This window comes from Octopus bimaculoides, chromosome 4, assembly GCF_046866305.1.
Source record: "Octopus bimaculoides isolate indiv1 chromosome 4, ASM4686630v1, whole genome shotgun sequence".
Taxonomy (NCBI): Eukaryota; Metazoa; Mollusca; class Cephalopoda; order Octopoda; family Octopodidae; genus Octopus; species Octopus bimaculoides.
The window spans coordinates 148,136,793-148,157,806 of record NC_142931.1 but is presented as its reverse complement, the minus strand read 5'-3'; the positions used below and the strand labels follow the sequence as shown (position 1 = coordinate 148,157,806).

Here is a 21,014-nt window from a genome sequence, read left to right as displayed (position 1 = left end):
GCCAAGTGACTTGTACTATAACCATGGGCCAACTGGTGCCTTGTGAGTAGACAGAAACTGTGCAGAAGCCTATTGTATGTATGTGTATGCGTGTGTATGTATGTATGTGTGTATATATATATATATATATGTATATATATATATATATATATATATATATATATATATATATATATATATATTGTTGCCAGTGCCGCTGGACTGGCTCCTGTGCAGGTGGCACGTAAAAAGCACCATTTGAGCGTGGCCGTTGCCAGTATCGCCTGACTGGCCCTTGTGTCAGTGACACGTAAAAGCACCCACTACACTCTCAGAGTGGTTGGCGTTAGGAAGGGCATCCAGCTGTAGAAACTCTATCAAATCAGATTGGAGCCTGGTGTAGCCATCTGGTTTCACCAGTCCTCAGTCAAATCGTCCAATCCATGCTAGCATGGAAAGTGGACGTTAAACGATAATGATGATGATATATATGAATTTATCTATAAATATAATATGTGTATGTATATATATATATATATATATATATATATATATATCATCATCATCATTTTATTCCATGGCTGTCTGCCTTTTCTGTTGCCAACCTTCACCTATTTCCAAGCAAAGTAATATTCCCCAAACCTGGACATGCTTCCTTGGAAGATAGGAAATGAAGGACATCCCCTTTTATGACTGTAACACTTGCTTATAACTGTCACACGATGTTTGTCCATTCATCTAAGCTTTTCTTTGACCCCTATTGCTTGGAAAGTTGTGGGGTTAGAGTCATTATGCACCTCCACCATAGTCTCCTGTCAGAAGCAACCGTCATTACACTTTCTTGCTGGATTCCCAACCATGACCAACCAACTGAAATTATGGATATTATCCAACCATCTCATTCTTGGTCTTTTTCTAAGTCTTCTGCCAGAAAAAAGTTTAAATTCTTTGGATTTCTTTCTTGTTTAAAAGAATTGTTATTTTTCTTTGATGCTAATATTTTAATTTTAATTTCATTTCCATATGAAATAATGTTTCTGAATTGAATAAGATCAACAAAAAATGGGAAATAGCAATGCAAAAGGACGTCCCTCATTCGCTCTTTGAGGTAATCTTCTTCTCTTCTTCTTCTTTTTTTTTCTTTCTTTCTCATTAATTAATGTGCTTTATCAAACTATTAATTAAATGTTAATTCTGCCTTCAAACATTGAGCTTTATAGGCTGCTTTCCATGGTGTTTAAGTGACTGAGACCACAGCACTCCCCTAAGTGGGACATGAGTCTGGGACATCACAGAGTTACTGAATGGCCTGGAGCCAGATTCAAATGAAGTGTTTTGCTCAAGGATGCAATGCACAGCCTGGTTTGGAAATCAGAACCACGTTCTTATGGCTGGAAGTACAGTATCCTAACCATTAGGTCATACAGCTTCACTTAATAAATGGTAATTTTTACTAAAAAAAGAACCTTGCCCAGACTGGCTTTTTTAGGCACAGGTCGACCCAACTGATCATTGTCATCATCATCATCAACATTACCATCATCATGGTGATTATCCTATTACTCATACGCCAACCATGGGCTTTGCGTTTAACATCTGCAGCTTTTCAACCTCACTCGTATGATTTTGTTTGGTTGGACAACTGTGAATTGCCCCCCCCCCCACCAAGACCATCATGTACACACTATTGTCATGTTAAAGATGGTGATGATGATGATTATAAAGAGGGGGAAGGAAATAGGAATGACAAGGAGGACAAAGATGAAAAGTGGTGATGATGATGATGATGATTGTGGTTGTGGTGATGATGATGATGATTGCAGCTGTGGTGATACAAGCATGTAACTATATCTACATCTTCTTTTGTTTCTCCTTTTCATCCAGGCTCTAGAAGAACAGAAGAAGGCATGTGATGTTTTATTGGAAGAAAAAAATAAACTGATCAGTGACTTCCAGGTGGTAAGAAACAAGTTTTTCTTTGAGAAACAAATCCTGTTCCATTTCTAAGGATTTGTTGGGGAGTAACACCATTTCAAAATTCTTTCTACATGGGGTGAAATTTCGTATTCACAATTGAAGATAGGAATCTTTATAATTGAAAGATTCAACCAATTTTTGTATACATTTGTTTTATATGATTATGTTTACTCCTGTGTTTTCTGTTTTGAGAATAAAAATCTTGAAATATCTACCATTGCAGGAGTTGAAAAAGGTGGATGACAATTATGTAAAAGACCTGAAGAAACAGGCCGACGATATTGACCTGTTGGTGGAACGGATGGAAGAACAAATCAAAGTACAGAGAAAAGCGTTCAGGGATGAACTTGACGAGATTGAGGTGACTCATTTGATTAATACGGGGAAAAGAGTGACTGAGGTCTTTATTCAAAGAACAGAAAATGTGTGTGTGTGTGTGTGTGAATATATATCCTCATCATCATCATCATTTAACATCCAAGTTCCAGGAAAGCATGGATTGGAAGGTTCAGTAGGATTCGGTGAGTCAGAGGACTGCAGCAGCCTCCATTTGTTTTGACATGGTTTCTATGGCTGCAAATGCCTTTCCTGGAACCAACCACTCTACAGAGTGTAAATGGATGGTTTAGTTCTGACACCAACACTGGTGAGGTCACCAAATAACTCGGAAGACAAACCCTCTTGACTGAGTGGAGGGTGTAGTAGAGATAGCAACGGCTTTGTACCAGGTGAGGATAAAATAAACTATTATAGGGAAACAGGAACAGGGGTCTTACTGTGGAGGATGTATATGAGTATCCCACCTGGAAAAAGGGGAAAAGGGGTTATGGCACAGCCTCAAAGTACAGGAGGAGATGTGAACTGCATGGTGACGTAGTGCCACATAGAAGCATTCAGTTCATGCTATCAAGGGTTGGCATCAGGTAAGGCATCCAGCCATAGAAACCATGCCAAGGTAGACTTTGGAGATCAATACAGTCCATAGATACATTGGATCCATCAAAACATCCAACTCCTGCCAGTATGGAACAAGACAGCCAGCTGGCAGAATGGTTAACACGCCAGGCAAAAAGGCTTAGCAGTATTTCATCTACTGCTACGTTCTGAGTTCAAATTCCGCCAAGGTCGACTTTGCCTTTTGGGGTCGATAAATTAAGTACCAGTTATGCACTGGGGTCAATCTAATCGACTTCATCCCTTTGTCTGTGCTTGTTTGTCCCCTCTATGTTTAGCTCCTTGTGCGCAATAAAGAAATAAGTATTGAACAAGGGTGCTAAATGATGATGCATAGGAATCAGAAAATGTAGGTGGATAAGGGTGCAAGTGCAAAGGGACAGGGGATTAGAAATGGGGAGACAAGGACCTTACACCGAAAAAAAAAAGGTAACAATATTTTATTTATTTGGATTTAGAGAGTCTACTTAAGAGAACGGGAGGAGATTATGAAAATGCACCGCCAGAAATGGGACAAGAAGATGAAAAAACGTCGAGACAAAGAACTGGAATATCTGGAAATTAGTCAGAAACGTATTGGAGAATATGAAGAATTAATCCACCAAGTTCGGATCCAAGATGCTGAAGAGTACCAAAAAGTGAAACTGAAGCTTGAAACTGAAGTCCAGGTAAGAGATTCTCTGTTGTAGAAAGAATGGTTTATATATACGCATTGAAGGTTATGGTGTAATTCTGAGTAGGTTATGAAACAGCTGTAAGCACTACAGAAGCATTAAAACTCTTCTTGCCTGTTGCTGTTCTTTGTTTCAGTTGCTTTTATATTTGTGTGTGTGTGTGTGTGGAGAGAGAGAGAGAGAGAGAGAAAGAAAGAAAGAAAGAGAAAATATCTTCAGTTAAAATTGTATCCAGGGCCTGACATATCCTTCCATTGCCTATAAAGCATTTAACAGTAATTCTTCCAGTGAATGATGGAGTAATGTCTGAGACAGAAGTGATGCTCACCGCTATTGTTTGATTGGTAGCTTATAAATTAGAAGTATAAGAGTTAATTCTGACTGCATGTTAGTTACTTTATTTAATCATTTAATTATTTTATATTTCAACAACTTGAGACATGTAAAAAAGGGTATCTTTGTCAAACTAAATAAGCTTTATGCTCTGACATTTTAAACTGACGCTTATCAATTCTGATGTGCTTATTTTTTGTATGGCTAAGTTTAGTTTGGTTTGGAGTATTTCAATGACAGATATCTTTCCCTTACAATGTCTTTGTCATACTCTGGCAGAATTTTAAAAAATTATTTGTGCGACCATCTACTAATGGAAGGTCTTCATAGAATTATTGCATGTCATTTCCTAGAATACACAAATAAACTCAAAGACACAATTATTGTTTAGTAACAGGTCAGCTCTGATCGAGCAATTCTAAATTATATTCAGTGTTGTTGTTGTTATTATTATTATTATTATTATTATTCAGGTCACTGCCTGGAATCGAACTCGGAATCTTGGGGTTAAGAGTGCGGGCTACTAACCCCAAGATTCCGAGTTCGATTCCAGGCAGTGACCTGAATAATAATAATATTCAATGTGTTGTGTTTTTTTTTTCTTTGTTTTTTTTTTTAATGATGCTAAAGTGTGATGCCTAGAAGATTTAACTGCTGGTTGTAGATCAAAACGAGTAGGTAAAGACTCCCTTGATGCTGCTGTCCTTTTGTTAAGCTTTGATTGTTGATGGTAATTCAAGAAATATAAACTGATGACTTGATTAATTGATTAAAGATAAACTGATTGACATGTATATATTGTTAATTAGTACAAAACATTTGAACTTAATTAATTTCCTGTACAGAATCTTGAACAACTCCTTCAGAGGTTAAGGGCCACTTGTCAGTTGAACCAGGAAAAACTGGAATACAACTTTCAAGTTCTGAAAAAGCGAGACGAAGAAAATACTATAATTAAGTCAAAACAAAAACGAAAAATTACCAGGTAAGGCATTAAGTAAAGGGCAAAGGGCATTTGTTTTTAAAGGGTCATTGAGGGTTTCCTTGATTGGCCCCTAACAACTATCCCTCCCATTTTGGGAAACTTGTTACTTGTTTTTGTAGTTGCTTTTTTCACATCGTGGATAAATATCTCTTGCACACACACAAACACCGCTGGGATGAACTTTTCCTTTCGTCCTTGCTCAGTTGATAAAGTAAAGTACAAGCTGAGTACCAGAGTTGATGTAATTGACGAACCCCTCGCCCTAAAATTCTTGCTCTACTGCCAACATTGGAAACAAAAAAGTGGCAAACAAACTGAATCAGAAACACAGCAGATAAAAATGCTTATAGATTATCTCCCTTGCACTGGCTTCTTTTTTTTTGTATTCTTCTACAAAAGTTTATTGATAAAACGATAGAATGGCAAGCGCAGAAAAAATAGTGTCTCGACTTTAATGATGGAACCAAAAGTTGATAAAGCTATAAATAATAGTATATAAATATTGCATTAAAAAAAACCCTTGGATAGAAAAAGCCGAAGACCATCTTTCCATTGTGATTTCTTTTGTAGAGTACAAATTAAAGACACTTTTGTTTAAGAATTATATGTGTGTCTGTATATATATATATATATATATATATATATATATATATATACAGACACACATACGCACGCACACACACGCACACACACACACATTTCTATTCTTCTCATTCCTTCTGCATTTGGAATATTAATGATAATACTAATGTGTATAGAGAGATTTTTAATGAGTTTTATAAGTTGCTGTGGTAATTAAAAAGTAATGATCAGATATTCACAGAATTCAGTCATCCAACAACTCGTTGGTGCCAATCATGCCAAATAGGAGGGAGTTTGCTGCTCAATCAATTTGAATTGGGAGCTGGAAGCCTAATGCTGTATCACTCAGTTATTTTACTGAGTGATACAGCATTGTATGACTGAGTGTAATGTATCTCTGAGTAAGAAAGTGTAGCCATATCTTGGATTACCAAGGTTTTATAATATTTTCCAGGCTTCAAGATGTTCTGAATAACATAAAGAGCAAGTTGGCAAAGCAGGAGAAACACTTCAAGTAGGTATCCATAGTAACCTATCGTTTTGGCTGATTATTTATTTATTTTTTTGTATTTTTTTTCTGTCATCCTTTTCCTTTTCTCTTTTTTGTTTTCCATTTCTTTTTACTTTATTTTTCCCTTTCTTGTTATTGTTGTTAGCTATGTTGTTAAGAAGCTTGCTTGCTTCCCATTCATGTGGTCTCGAGTTCAATCTCACTGTGTGGCACCTTAGGCAAGTGTCTTTTACAATAGTCCTAGGCTGACCAAAGCCTTGAGAGTGGATTTGGTAGATAGAAACTGAAAGAAGCCCATCGTATGTGTGCATGTGTGTGTACCCTTGTCACATGATTTGACTTACTATTCTCAATGCTAAAGGGTTAATGAATTTTCTGTAGTTCAAGAAAAAAATTAATACAGTTTTGGTTTCTACTTTCAGAGAAGAAAATCAACAACTTACAGATGATTACAAGCGTCTGACAGAACAGTTCCAAGACTTGGAAAAACGAGCAAAGTATTTATTTTACCATTTGTGATTCTTCATTTCTTGTATTATATTTGAGTATACAATGATATATTATGCAAAAGGATTAATTGAAAAACAGTAATTAAGCATCGAAAAGAATGGAGTGCTGTCCAAGATTGATGATTGTGGTTGGTTGGCGTTAGGAAGGGCATCCAGCTGTAGAAACTCTGCCAAATCAGATTGGAGCTTGGTGCAGCCTCCTGGTCCACCAGTCCTCAGTCAAATCGTCCAACCCATGCCAGCATGGAAAGCGGATGTTAAACAACGATGATGTGAAAAGAAAACATCTAAAGAAATAAACTGTACTTCCAGTTGAACTTCACTGAGAGAGAGAGAGAGAGTCCTAAGGGTTGGATATGTAGTGGTTAAAGGTGTATCAGAGGGTGTTGAGGTAAACAGAGGCGATTGGCATGTGGATGCCTTCGAAGTAAATGAATGACATTGATTTATAGTTAAAATAATTTATTTATGGGACTTGCATTTGCTATTGGTATACACAATTCTTCACTGCATGTATTTGTCATCAACTGCTACGAGTTGAGAAGAATAAAAACAGGGTACATTTATGGATGTGATGTGTTAGAACTGAATATGTTTTGTGTCTGTGTCTGCGTCGTTCATCTGAGAGAGTAGAAGGCTGTCTCGTGTGCAAATCCTTTTCTGCCTCTCTGTCTTTCTGTCTGTCTCTCTGCTGACCACGGTATTTATAACAGCCATGGCAGCTAGAAGGACTGACATACTGCAGGAGAGATTGTGTCTAAATAGGTCATCTCCTGTCCATTTGAACTTCGTCTGACATGGCTGAGGTCGTAGGTCAAAAGGAGATGATTTTTTGACAGGACAAAGCAAATTTCTTTCACACCTGTTCCTTCGTGGTGGCTCAGTCAAGCAAGAATCCTTAGATTCAGTTTCGAATCTAAGCTTGGTGGAAAGAAGTGTTAGTTTTTACAGACTTTATCCTTTGATTGTCCAAAGTGTTTTCATAAATTTACCCTAAACCTTCATGCTTGATTTCAGACTTTTGAGCAATCCTTGTTTCATTCCTTCTCATTTAAGTCCCAAGTTGCTCTGGTGGTCGGAAAAAAATTGGGAATGTGTAACATATACGATCCATGGATGACAGTGAAAAATATGTCCTCTGCATCATATGTAATACACAGAACAGGCAAAGGGTTAAGGATAATGAGACTCAAAGTTGAGATGATAGATAATCATCTATGGTGGTGGTGGTGGTTTAATTGGTTGAATTAAAACCTAGTGTATTACTGGTATTTATTATATCCCCATTCCTACACCCTGGGTGAGAAATACAAAAAGCCTCAATACTACTCTACACGTAGTATTTTCTCCTCCTTTTCTCTGAAATACAGCATCCAATTCTATGATTTTCAGACATTTCATGGCTATCGATCTGAAGAAATTCCACGACTTATGGTGTCTGAATGAAGATATTTGTAAAGACTTGCTACTGAATGGAGTTCTCAGTGCCCAGCGCGTGATCTATATCCAGCAGTTGGGATTAGAGTGGAAAGAGCCAAACGTGTAAGTATTCATGATGAAGGAATGTCTTGGTTGTTTCCAGGAACAATAGAAGTCTGTGTGAAGTTCTAAATACAAAATGTTCATTGTGAATGGTTCCTGTTGAATGGTCCAACCCATGCCAGCATGGAAAAGAAGAATGTTAGATGATGATGACAATGGTGATGATCGAGCACAAACTTGGTTGTGTGGTTTCAGGTTCAATCCAACTCTGTAGCATCTTGGACAAGTCTCTCAGCTTCTGGTCTACTGTTGCTTTATGTGTGAAATAAATATCCATGGGAGACCCATCTTTGCATATAGGAGGTGTCGAGGACCCTCCCCCTGGGGAAGAGGATTGGCCTGCAAGAGCCATGTACTGGTGCCACATGAAAAGCATTCATGCAATGCCACTTTAAAAGCACCCAGCATACACAGTAATTTGGCTGACATTAGGAAGGGCATCCAGCTGTAGAAACCATGCCAAATGGGACAATTGGATTCAGGTTCAGCTCTCCATCCTTGCCAGCTCCTGCCAAACGGTTTAACCGATGCCAGCATGGAAAGCAGTCATTAAATGATGATGATATATATATATATATATACATGCGCAGACGTGGCTCTGTGGTAAGAAGCTTGCTTCCCAACCACATGGTTCTGGATTCAGTCCCACTGCATGGCACCTTGGACAAGTGTCTTCTGCTATAGCCTCGGGCCGTCCAAAGCCTTGTGAATGGATTTGGTAAATGGAAACTGAAAGAAGACCGTCATATATATATATATATATATAGATATAGATATAGATATATAGATATAGATATATAGATAGATAGATAGATAGATAGAAAGACAGACAGATAGATAGATAGATATGTATGTATGTATGTGTGTGTTTGCATGTCTGTTTGTCCCCCACCATCGCTTGACAAGCAATGTTGGTGTGTTTACATCCCCCATAACTTAGCAGTTCAGCAAAATAGACCGATAGAATAAGTACTAGACTTACGAAGAATAAGTTTGTTTGACTAAAGGTGGTGCTCCAGCATGGCCGCAGTCAAATGACTGAAACAAATGAAAGAATAAAAGAATATATATATATGTGTGTGTGATGCATATAGATGTGGATGGAACTTATGAAAGAGGGACCCAGGAAGGTATGAGGTAAAGTGTTTGAAGACTGATCTCAAGATACTGAGTGTTACAAAGGAGATGACAAAGGATTGAGGTGTCTGGTTCACTGCTGCAGTCAAGGAGACCTCACCCCTCTGTCTCAACAGTAGTGATATCAGTGCTGGTGCCAGATAAAAGGTAGCCAGTGCACACTGTGGAAAGGTTGGCATTAGGAAGAGCATCCAGCTGTAGAAGTTCTACCAGAACAGATAATGGAACCCGGTGTGGCTCCTGGCCCTACTAGCTCTGGTCAAACCATCCAACACATGCCAGCATGGAAACAGACATTGAATGATGATGATGATGATGATGATATATAATTTTAATATAAGAAGATGAATTGAATAGAATCCTGTCACAGAATGTATGTGTGTGTGTATTACTCACAAGGCTTTGGTCTTCCTGGGGTTATAGTAGAAGATACTTGTCCAAAGTGCCATACAGTAGGATTGAACCCGCAACCATATGGTTGAAAGACACCCTTCTTAACTATACAATGATGCCTTTAAAAAAAAAGGTCATAGGCCATGCCCTTCATCCTCTGACAACACCTTAAAAAAAATATAGAACCATTCAGAAAGTTGAAATTGCTGCCATAAAAATTTTCTCTTCCAACAGATCTTTTACCGAAAATAAAGGACCAATAAAATTTGGTCAGATAAATCCTAGTTTTTCAGCAACCCAAATTTTGAGCCATGTTTTACTATCAAAAGGTAAGCTCTAATGCTTCTTTAGTTGTTGTTGTTGTTGTTGTTTTTGTAGCAAGTGATGCCATTAACTCTTAAGAAATTAATAAAAGAAATCACTATTCCTCTTGAAGGTCTTAGAATTTCATGATTCTTCACTCTACCACCTCTGCCATCATTGTCTTCATTATTATCGTTTTCCTTCGAGGACAGAATCATTACAGCATCAAAAAACAAAAATATCTTGCAGTATTTCGTTGCAATTCTTTATGTTCTGGGGTCAAATTTGCTTTCATCCTTTTGGGATCAGTAAACATTGTTCAAAGACTGGGGTCAGTGTTATCAACTAACCCCTCACAACAACTTTGTGACCTGAGCCCATCATCATCATCATCATCATCTTCATTGATGGTATTGATGGGAGAAATAAGAAAACGCCAACAGCAACAGTGACAGTCTTATTATTCCCATCAGTGCCAATACCATCTTCATCTTTTGCAGCTCTTGTTATCTCAATGCTGAACCAAACATGATTTGAGACCAAAATTTCATCCCCGGTGTCTGGTGTCTACAAACAAGCAGTTAATACAAGGGAGATAATCAATTCTTCATAATATTTGGCAGGATTAGAATTTTTAATTTAAAATTTAGGAATAACGTCAGGTTTTAAGTACTGGGTCTGGTCTGAGCACTTCTTGTGTAGACCTATTCTATATCTTTTTTGACATCTTCTTACCTGTTTCTATATAAACACACACACACACACACAACACCTGTATTTTCAGAGGTGTATTGTTTTATATCCTTATTAGGAAATGTTGATGAAAGGCTGAAAAGCCTGAAAGATAGACCAGTCTTCCAGCCAATGACTTCTGCTGCAGAAATCGCATCTGCTGATGAGAATAAGAGAACGTCAAAAGATGAACGAATTGTCAAAATTGATGCCGCCAAAGCCAAAATCTTCAAGCAAATATCACCAATCACTGTCAAATCTATCTTAGAATTGATCTGTGATGAATCTGTGAGTTTTTAAGAATTTTATAATCAGCTGGATTTTCTCAGGTAGAGCAAAAAAATACATAGCATCATCATCATCATCATCATTCTGTTTATTATGTTGGCTTGAGTTGGATGGTTTGACAAGATCATCTGGTAAGCCCCTAGAAGATTGCATTGAGCTCTAATGTCAGCTTTGTCTTTGATTTCTATGGCTGGATGCCCTTTCTTCCTAGTGCCAACCACTTTACAGAGTAGACTGAGTGCTTTTTGAGATTGCCAAGTAATTTGCAAGACAGGGAAAGAACAGGAAAAATCCCTCTCAACTGCATAGTGGAATAGTATTTGAGAGGAGGGGCAGCTTTATGTTGGGTGTTGAGAAGATAAAGTATGACAGGAGCCCAAGCACAAGTGACTTACTATAGAGAAGATACATGATATTACAGCCTCATCATCATCATCATCATCATCATCATCATTTAATGTCGACTTTCCATGCTGGCATGGGTTGGATGGTTTGACTGAAAACTGGTAAACAGAGGAGCTGTAGCAGGTTCCAATTTGATTTGGCAGGGTTTCTATGGCCAGATGCCCTTCCTAATACCAACCATGCCAGGAGTGTAGTGAGTGTTTTTGACATGCCACTGGCATGGGCGCCATTGACCTGACACTGTCATCGGCCGCGACTATGGTCTCACTTGGCTTGACAGGTCAACACAAGCATGGTATATTGCCAATGGTCTTGGTCACCTGTCACTGTCTCCATGAGGCCTAACACTTGAACAGTACATATATGACATGTGTGTATACATAGTATTATGTTCTCTCCATTTCGTCCTCCATGTCAATTCCAGGCAATAAAAACTGGTCGATGGAGAAGTGGAAAAATGGAATGAAAAATTGGTAGATTAAAGGTCCTACAAGATAGATGGACACAATAGAAGTGAACACATATACATTGTAGTGTACAAAGAGGAGAAAAGTACTCAATACTTTTAGTAGAGTTCCTTGATTGATTCAAAGCTGAGGATTCACTTCACTGCTATTCTTTTAGATTCCGGGGGATGGGGGGGGGGGGGGGGGGCTCAACTTTGATCAGAGTTAAATAAACCCTAGGCATTGCCCTGTAATAATGATAAAAGCAATAATTTAAGTAACTCACATTTGTTATTGAAATATTTTCAGGATTTTCTTATTGAATTAAAACTGAACACTTTGTTGGAAAATCTCGAGAAAGATGAGAGAATGTTAATGAAACTCGACAGTGTGTTTTCTGTAAGTTGACATTTCTTTCTAAATATTTCTTCTTCTTCCTCTCTGTTTTAGATAAAATAAAGTGTAAACTTTCCAATATTGGATTCTCTCCTTATTCTGCAGAATAAGGACCCTCATTCAATGTTAGTTCAATGTTTTATCTTGTCGTCTCATATGGGAATTCAAACCTATCCAAGATTTGCCAGTCTGGTTCCTGACATTGCAGTTGTGGTTTACATCATTTTCTCTGGGCTCTTTTCTCCTTCATGGTGTTGATCCTGTTTGCCTCAAAGTCGGAGATGTTTTGGCTTGCATGAGCTTCTCCACTGGGCTCTATTCAGTGCTTCACTTCCTGACAGATATTTCATTAACACAATCAAATACTAATGGAAATTATGCAAAAAATTTACTTGCAAAATATATTAAGCACTATCATATCTGCCATCATTAATTAACAAGCAATCATTAATTGAACATGGAAGACACATTCCAAAACAAATTAAAACTATCGACTTGACTTAAACATTGATTATTTTGTAGTAAAGGTTGTTTGCCAACATAACATGGCAGTCCTGGTTTAGGACGAATGTTGCTGTAATTTAGCCCCAGGAGACATCGTCTCCTGCTGGCTATACGACACGATCTGTGTCCTTATATTTTCGAACAAGGGGATCTAGCAGCCCCCACTCAGTTCAAAAGTATAAGGACACAGATCATGTCATATAGCCAGCTGGAGACAATGTCTCCTAGAGCTAAATTACAGCAACATTAGTCCTAAACCAGGACTGCCATGTTATGTTGGCAAACAATCTTTACTACAAAGTACAGTTGCTGAATATCTATCGTTGTGAGATTTAGAAATGGTAATTTTCTAATTGATTATTTTGTCTCACCACTTGTGACCTGGTCATTGACACATTTCCATAATAAATGGTTAAGTAAAGTTGAGTCATTGTGTGTTTTTGAATGGTTAACATGTGTCAGTAGCAGAGCTAAATATTACAGATGTAGCTCTACTACATGTCTTTCAGTCTGTAATTGTTTTAGTTTCAACACAGTTCACCTCATCTTCACATGCCCTCCCTGATCTCATAGATCACCTTCTCACTTCACCCCATATCAAAATCTGCCATCCACCTGGGCAGACATCTCACTCACTGTGAGATCCGCAGGGATGGAGTGCTGCTTGCTGCCTCTCCTCCCCCTTCATCATCCGACGAAGCAACAATTCTGTGAACATCCAAGACATGACACGGCATTCCATCCACAGAGACATTATTTTTGGAATTAACAGCCATCACTGTCCCTCTGTTCCACCAAGGCAAATTCTTCTGCAAAGAGACTCTTAGATTTCTTCAAAGAATACAAAGCTCCTTTCTTCAAGATTAAGCAACATGGTGGGATACAAGAAAGATTAAAAACTACATGAGATAAATTACCATTTCAGAGAATGACAAGGGACCTCATCGAATGGTAAGATGTTGTGTTACTGTAGACCTAGCCAACCCATGTCAAGCGGTTGAGAAAAAAAACCAAAAGCACTTGAAATGGTGATGACTGAAGATTAAAATTAATTTGTTGATTAATTTTATCAAGTGTCACTAAGAAAAGTTATTTTAGTTTATATTTTTTTTTATTATTGCTTTCTTTTAATTATTGTTTTCTTTGAATTCATTATTTTACTTTGTTTTACATTCCCAATATTTCATCATCATCATCATCATTGAACATCCCCTTTTCCATGCTGGCAAGGGTTTGATGGTTTGACAAGAACAGAAGAGCCAAAGGATGGCACCAAACTCCATTGTCTACCATTCCTAATCCCAACCACTTAAGAGAGTGTACTGAATGCTTTTTACATGGCACCAGCACCAGTGAGGTTGCCAAATATGTGCAAGATAAGAGCCTTCAAATGAGTGGAGTATAGACTGAAGAAATGAAGAACGATGGTAGAGGGAGAAGACACACAGACAGAAAGGGAGAAATGTATATTATATTTAATGACTTTGAAAAGTGTCTTTCTTTTAGCTTTTCCTTCTTTGCAGCTGCAGGATTGTGGCCATACTAGAGCACCAGCTTCAAGAATTTTAGTCAAACAAACTGACACCCAAATTCCTACTTTTTAAGAAAAAACCTAGTGTTTATTCTATTGGTCCCTTTTGCTGAACTGCTAAGTTACAGAGACATGAACATACCAACACTGATTGTCAAGAAATAGTGGAGGACAAACACTCACACAAACACACACATGCATTTATATATATATATATATACACACACACACAATAAGCTTCTTTCAGTTTTTGTCTACCAAATCCACTCACAAGGCTTTGGTCAACCCAAGGCTATAGTAGAAGACATGTGCCCTAGGTGCCACACAGTGGGACTGAACCCAGAACTATGTGGTTGGGAAGCAAACTTCTTAGCACACATCCAAGCCTGTTTAAGTTCTCATTTGTATCCAAGCGAAAACCTAAACAGACATAAAAGACAAAATACATTAAACATGAAACCAGTTTTCAGCCCATGGAATCCAGATAGATTCAATTCAGCTCAATTACTTCTACTTTTCTGATTTTACAGGTCTTGGGAGTGACAACCGACAATGATATTCTACATCTTGCAACATTCTTCAGGCTTTCATCAGACGAATTTGAAGACAAAGAAGATGAACTTAATGACATGGAATCAAAAGTCGTTGTAAGGAATCAACTTTATTCTTTTGGTGAATTTGTTATGATTTTGCCCATTTCTTTCTTTCTTTCTTTTTTTCACATCTTCATCTGGGGAGATGGGACCGTTACATTGCCCCTTTTCAAAACTTTGGAAAGTGTCTATGTTTTTAAACACTCTACATATAAAATATAGACCCTGTTTTCAAAGTTTTGAAAATGGTCTGTGTAGACCTTCAAAATTTGGTAAAGGTTTGATATGGTTGAGCTTCTAAGGAAAAAGGGGACAGTTAGAAGGTTTCAAGGGCTCGAATTTTAGAAGTGTTTGAGTGAAGGAATGTTTAGAGTTGGGATTTAAGGGTGACACATTAGGTTGTTCTGAGAGGTGAATTGTTTCCAGAGGTGAATTATTCAAATCCCAAAGAATTCCTCTCAACACATGGCTACGATGCTTCCCAACTACTTCTTCACATGATCAGAGATGCTCATATTGTCAGCCACTAAGGGACATGCTCAACTGGTTAAGGTCAAACAACTGACAAGCAAATCTGTGGTATTGAGCAGAATATTTGCTGTGTCCCATCTTTTGTACCAAGACAGATAACACTTCCAATCAGTTAAGATCCGTATATTATTATTATTATTATTAAGCAAAAAAAGAAGAGTGCCATTGTTATCAAGTGAATGATATTTCAGCATCTTGCATGCCTTCCACAGGTTCAAAAAATAAACTTGTCGATCGACTTCATTTTTGGTAATATTTTATAAGATTTTATAACAATGGCACGCTTCTTTTTTTTTTTTTTGCTTCTGTATACCTACTGGAGGAGTTACCTCAATCCTATAAAATATTATTATTATTATTATTATTTTCTTTCTGTCTTGTAAATTTCTCTTTAAAAAGGACGATTCAAGTTCAAAATGTGAAAAATCATTCCTGGAACCTGAAATGTCTATGCACGCGTCAGAAGAGAGGCCCAGTGATTTTGATGAATTCACAGAGAGTCAAATTAGCATTACCACCAAACGATTAAACTTTAATGAACCACAACTTATTCATCCAAACGATGTACTAAAGGCCCTGCGATCTTTTGTTGAAAAACACCACAGTTTTGAGGATAGGTAATCTTTAATTGGGTTTTTGTTCATTACTCTTTCTCTCTCTCTCTATCTCTCTCTCTCTCTCCCTCTCTCTCTCCATCGTTCAGTTATTCGAGGCAAAAACAATACAAACGAAACATAGTAAAAAATAGTAACCATAACTAAGTTATAGAAATATGACATCATTACCCGCATCATTGGGGCAATACAGAATGTAATAACAATTAATTAATAAATGAGAAAATAAAAGGTGCTATTTAATTGCTTTCATTAGCTTACCATTGTTTCAGCTATTACAAACCATGCATCTGGCATGTGTACCATTCCAACACCTTAACTTCCTCAGAGCTTTGAGGAAGTTAATGAAAATGATTATGAAATTCTAGTTCTTTTGTCATTGATTTGTGTATGCATGCGTGCATGTGTGCGTGTGCACATATACATGTACAAGGGGGTTCTGAAAAGTTTCTGGTTTTAAGAGTGTCAGGAAAGGCCTGATTAGAGGCCCAACATTCCTAGGTTCTTTTATAGGGCTTAGAAAAACTGAAGGAACCACTGCAATATGTGTGTTAATCAGAGAGGGTAATATATTGAACAAAATCATAATTAACCCATCCTTCTGTGTTTTCTTTTAGCCAAAGCCAAGAACTCTTTAGCACCCCTTCTAATATATATATATATATATAACATGTAAGCCAATTCATTCTGTTGCTTGATTGGTTCATCAGTGACTAAACCAGTAATGTCACCAAACTTGATTGGTGAGGGTTAGGGTAATTTTGGGACCGCTTGCAGGAAGGAAAACTGTATCCATCAACGGGTGGAGGAACTCAGAAGAGTTAAAACCATCATTCAAAGGTAGATGGTGCTCACCATTCTTAGTGGAGGCAATCCATTTAGGAGAAGTAAATCTCTGAGAGTGAGATCTTGCAATCAGTGGATTCTATTTTGCACAGAAAAGAATTGTGACATGAAGACGTTACAGTTTCATCTGTGGACGATTAATAAATAAATAAATAATATACACATGGGAAGAGGTAAAGGAATGCCAACTATATACACATACACATGTATGAATATATATTTACAGAGAGCTAGAGTGGTGGTGGTGGGGGGGGGGGGGTGATTGATTTTAATGAGCTTGAATAGGTTACATGTTTATGGGTTATCAGAGATCAGGTAAGATACCTGATAATACCTGCACAATTAAGAAAAAACAAAACACAGAAATATAGTTTGGAAGACATATATTATCTATTGAAAAGCACACAAAACAGTTAACTTCATTTAAACATTTATTATTTGATGTCAATATTTTTGTCACACCAACTGCAACCTGGTCACTGACATGGAACCAAAACTTTTGACACCAAAATATCAAACCTAGGCACCAAACTGTTAATCCATTAATCATGAATTAACAGAATTAACATTTCTATTAACGATTTAACTTTTAAGTTAACCTTGAAAATCATTATCAGATTAATTAACTTTTATTACATTCAACTTCCGTTAACTCAAGTCAACTTCAGTTAACTTCAACTGAATTGAAGTTAACAGATTTTATAGTTTTGGTGCTTTTTAAAGGTGTTTTTTAGAGCAAAAAGTTATTTTTAGTTTTTTCTATTATAAAAATTTTTTTCTTTAATGAAAATTTTATTCTATAATAAAAATTTTTCTATAATAAAAATTAACGTTAATGGTTTATTGATAACATCCATTACATTAGGAAATAATTAACTGATTAACGGATAACTAAGTTAACTTTTCGAATAACGGTGCCCATTTTTGCAAATTATATATGTTGAACAGACAGATTAGATGCTGGAATTGTTTTACTTTCAACTCGTGGTTTCAGATGAAATCATTGCAAGGTTTTTGAAATTCTCATTTTTATGCCATCTTTCTCATTAACACAGGAGCAAGAGTAAATTAACATCATTCCAGTTATCCAAAGTTGAGCAGCGAAAGGATTCTTGTGACAGCATCTACTGGAAAAAGTATTATTACGCATTGAGTAAAGACCAGGAGAGACTGTGGGATGCTTTAATTAATGGTCTTGAAAAATACCAGTAAGTGTCACAACCTTTCTAGACTGGACAAGGGGCATCTGTGGAGATACAGTGTCCATGTTGTTGTTTATATTGTCATTTTGGTTGTGGATTGTTTGCAGTGAGAAGGCAGCTGTTAGCATGCTGGATGTAATATCTTGTGCTGTTTGTTCTGGACCTCTGTGCTCTTGGTTCAAATCTCATCCAAATCAACATTCTTTTCATCACTTCAGGGTTGATAAAAAAAAAAAAAGGTACTAGTCAAGGGATCTGCTAAAGGGTCAGCCAAGGGTCAGCCTTGCAATGTTTGTTGCCATTCTTTGTGTTCTGACAGCAACACTTGCGATGCCATTAATGCCAAGTCAGTGGACTTTTTCTATTTCTCGCAGGTCGAATGTGATTATTTGATTGTTCAATGTCATAGTAAGAAGGACAAAGAAGCAGTGAGTATTAGAGCAACAGAGGCAACACAGGCAGTGTTGAGGAAGGCATAAAATAAATAAAGAGGAATCAAAAATATATTTGCATACATTTCCAACCCACATTTGCCATGTGTGAGAGATAAATTAGAAAAAAAGAATTATTGATTTTTTTTAATCTTGCTTTTTTTTTATTTTATTTTTTTCTTCACTCTTGTTTTCAGTCAGATTCTCCAGGACAGAGCAAATTTAATTGAAGAAAATTCTGGACTTCGACAACAAAACCATGAACTCAACATATTGTTGCATCAGTATATCAATGCTAAGGTAAGGAGATCAAATATTACCAATGACATGTACACACGCACATGCACACACATGCACACGCTCTTTTACTTGTTTCAGTCATTAGATTGCAGCCATGCTGGAGCACAATCTAGTTAAATAATCAGCCCAGGGCACAGTAACAGGAGTTGCAGTGGGTATAAATGCACCCCTAAAATTTTGCAGAGAACAACAAAAGCACTTTGAACATTCTAGTTTGGACCTAGGCTTGCAGCCCCTAAACAATTTTTATTCCCACACTTTAGGGCCCAGTATGTGTGTTTTCTTTTTTTTCAAATCTGGTTTTTCTCCTGCCAAACCACAGTTGTGGAGATATAAACAAACACAAACTGAAAAACGCACACAGACGCACACATGCTCAATGAGCTTCAGCACAGTTTCTGCCACCCAAATTTCCTTACAAGGTATTTTGTCAACCTGGGACTCTAGAAGACATTCGTTCAAGGTGTTGTGCAACCTGATTGATTGATTGACCTTTGACATGGTTGAACAACCAGTCGGGATTCACTGGACAGGTTGTACTATTCATCCTTTTTGTCACTAAACACAAATAAATACAAAACACGGCTTGTTAGACCTCCTCCGTTCCTGAGTCACCATCTCACCCTTCTGCACCAATCTGTCACAAGGTTACCACGTACAGCTGAGCCAAATGGAACAACGTAAAATGAAACGTTTTGCTCAAGAACATAACGAACGGCCAGTCGGGGAAGTGAAACCGTGATCTCGTGAGTGTGAGTGCAACACCCAAACCACTGAGCCACACGCTTTCCACAAGGAGGCCATTTTATTTCAAAGGGAACTTCTTAACCATTTGAATTAATCTAGATAAAGGATGTAGTGTTATGACATATACACATCTTTTTACAATGGCCAGGTTAATGCTGTTCGTGTTTAAAGGCCTTTATTCTTGTATTCACTCAAGTTATTAAAACTGTTAATCATTTCAAGTCCATGATTAAAGAGTTGCCTCCCTGGAAATGCTTTGTGACGTTGTGTATGGTTTTGGTGGTTCGAGTGTCTGGTTCGCAACCATTAGGCAGTAAGTCGGGCTGCGTGTTGTGTTCTTGAGCATGACGCTTTATTTCGTGTTATTCCAGTTCACTCAACTGTAGAAATGAATTGTGACGTCACTGGTGCCAAGCTGTGTCGACCTTTGCCTTGCCCTTGGATAACATCAGTGGCGTAGAAAGAAGAGGCCGGTATGCATGGGCGACTGCTGGTTTTCCATGAACAACCTTGCCCAAACTTGTGCCTGGGAGGGTAACTTTCTAGGTGCAATCCCATGGTCAATCATGGCTGAAGGGGGTCCTAAAAAGAAAAGATGCATCAATGCACACGTGCACAGATACACACACATGATTACTTCTTTATTTTTAGCTTTCTCTTTCTCTGTCTCTCTTTAACCCTTAAAGTGCTGGGATTTGCACTCGCATAGCATGGACTGCTGAGCACATTTTATGAAAATGAGACTACCATGCACACACAAAAAACAAAAAATAGTTAAAATATCTTCTTAGTATATAATGGTGGCAAGTTTTACATCATCTGAAAAGCCATTAGTTGAACTATTACTACCAGCACAAGGGGCCAGAGGAGCTGGCAATCGACCACGATCGGAGGGTGCTTTTTATGTGCCACCGACACGGAATCCAGTCAAGGTGGCACTGGCATCGGCCACATTCAGATGGTGCTTTTTACGTGCTACCAGCACAAGGCTCACAACTACAATTTCCATTTGATTTGATTTTGATATTGCTGATGTTGACGTACTTGACTCAATAGGTCTCCTCAAGCACGATCCAAGGTACTTTTGAGCAGGCTGGTTATGTGACACTGGTGTAGGTTACAGCTGTGGACTCACTTTACTTGCCGGGTCTTCTCAGTCACAGCATACCTCCAGAGGTCTTGGTCTTTTGTCATTGCCTCTGTGAGGCCCAACATATACACATGTATTTATGTACATGTGTGTGTGTGTGTACATACATGCATATATATATATATATATATATATATATATTCAACTTTGCATGAGCTGACTGAAACGATATATTTCATTTTACTATGTACTTTATATTGTACTTTATATGCTTATCTTTTGTTTTTCAGGTGAATGATGAGTTACAAATTCCTCCGACTAGAGTACTACAATTGAATTTAAACAACTCAGAAGTTGAGCCAGAGCAGTTTGTCTTTCATTAGTCAATGACAATTCTTATTTTTAAAAGAAATAATAATTTGTTGGTCTGTAAAAAAAAAAAAAGTATAAGAAGAATTAAAACAGTCTGAAATGGAAAA

General features: G+C 37.5%; 1 protein-coding gene across 1 annotated transcript in view; it reads left to right on the top strand.

Moving 5' to 3' along the window:
- Window positions 1–21,014, top strand: part of LOC106884257 (dynein regulatory complex protein 1) — a 23,558-nt gene extending 2,544 nt beyond the window's left edge. Inside the window, exons 5-20 of the mRNA XM_014935538.3 lie at window positions 1,031–1,087; window positions 1,864–1,938; window positions 2,180–2,317; window positions 3,369–3,578; window positions 4,763–4,902; window positions 5,939–5,998; window positions 6,418–6,492; window positions 7,897–8,046; window positions 9,811–9,905; window positions 10,691–10,899; window positions 12,060–12,149; window positions 14,712–14,828; window positions 15,705–15,922; window positions 17,821–17,973; window positions 18,596–18,698; window positions 20,826–21,014. Coding sequence (XP_014791024.1) covers window positions 1,031–1,087; window positions 1,864–1,938; window positions 2,180–2,317; window positions 3,369–3,578; window positions 4,763–4,902; window positions 5,939–5,998; window positions 6,418–6,492; window positions 7,897–8,046; window positions 9,811–9,905; window positions 10,691–10,899; window positions 12,060–12,149; window positions 14,712–14,828; window positions 15,705–15,922; window positions 17,821–17,973; window positions 18,596–18,698; window positions 20,826–20,918 — 1,983 coding nt within the window. The 3' untranslated portion in view covers window positions 20,919–21,014. The remainder of the gene's footprint in view (window positions 1–1,030; window positions 1,088–1,863; window positions 1,939–2,179; window positions 2,318–3,368; window positions 3,579–4,762; window positions 4,903–5,938; window positions 5,999–6,417; window positions 6,493–7,896; window positions 8,047–9,810; window positions 9,906–10,690; window positions 10,900–12,059; window positions 12,150–14,711; window positions 14,829–15,704; window positions 15,923–17,820; window positions 17,974–18,595; window positions 18,699–20,825) is intronic.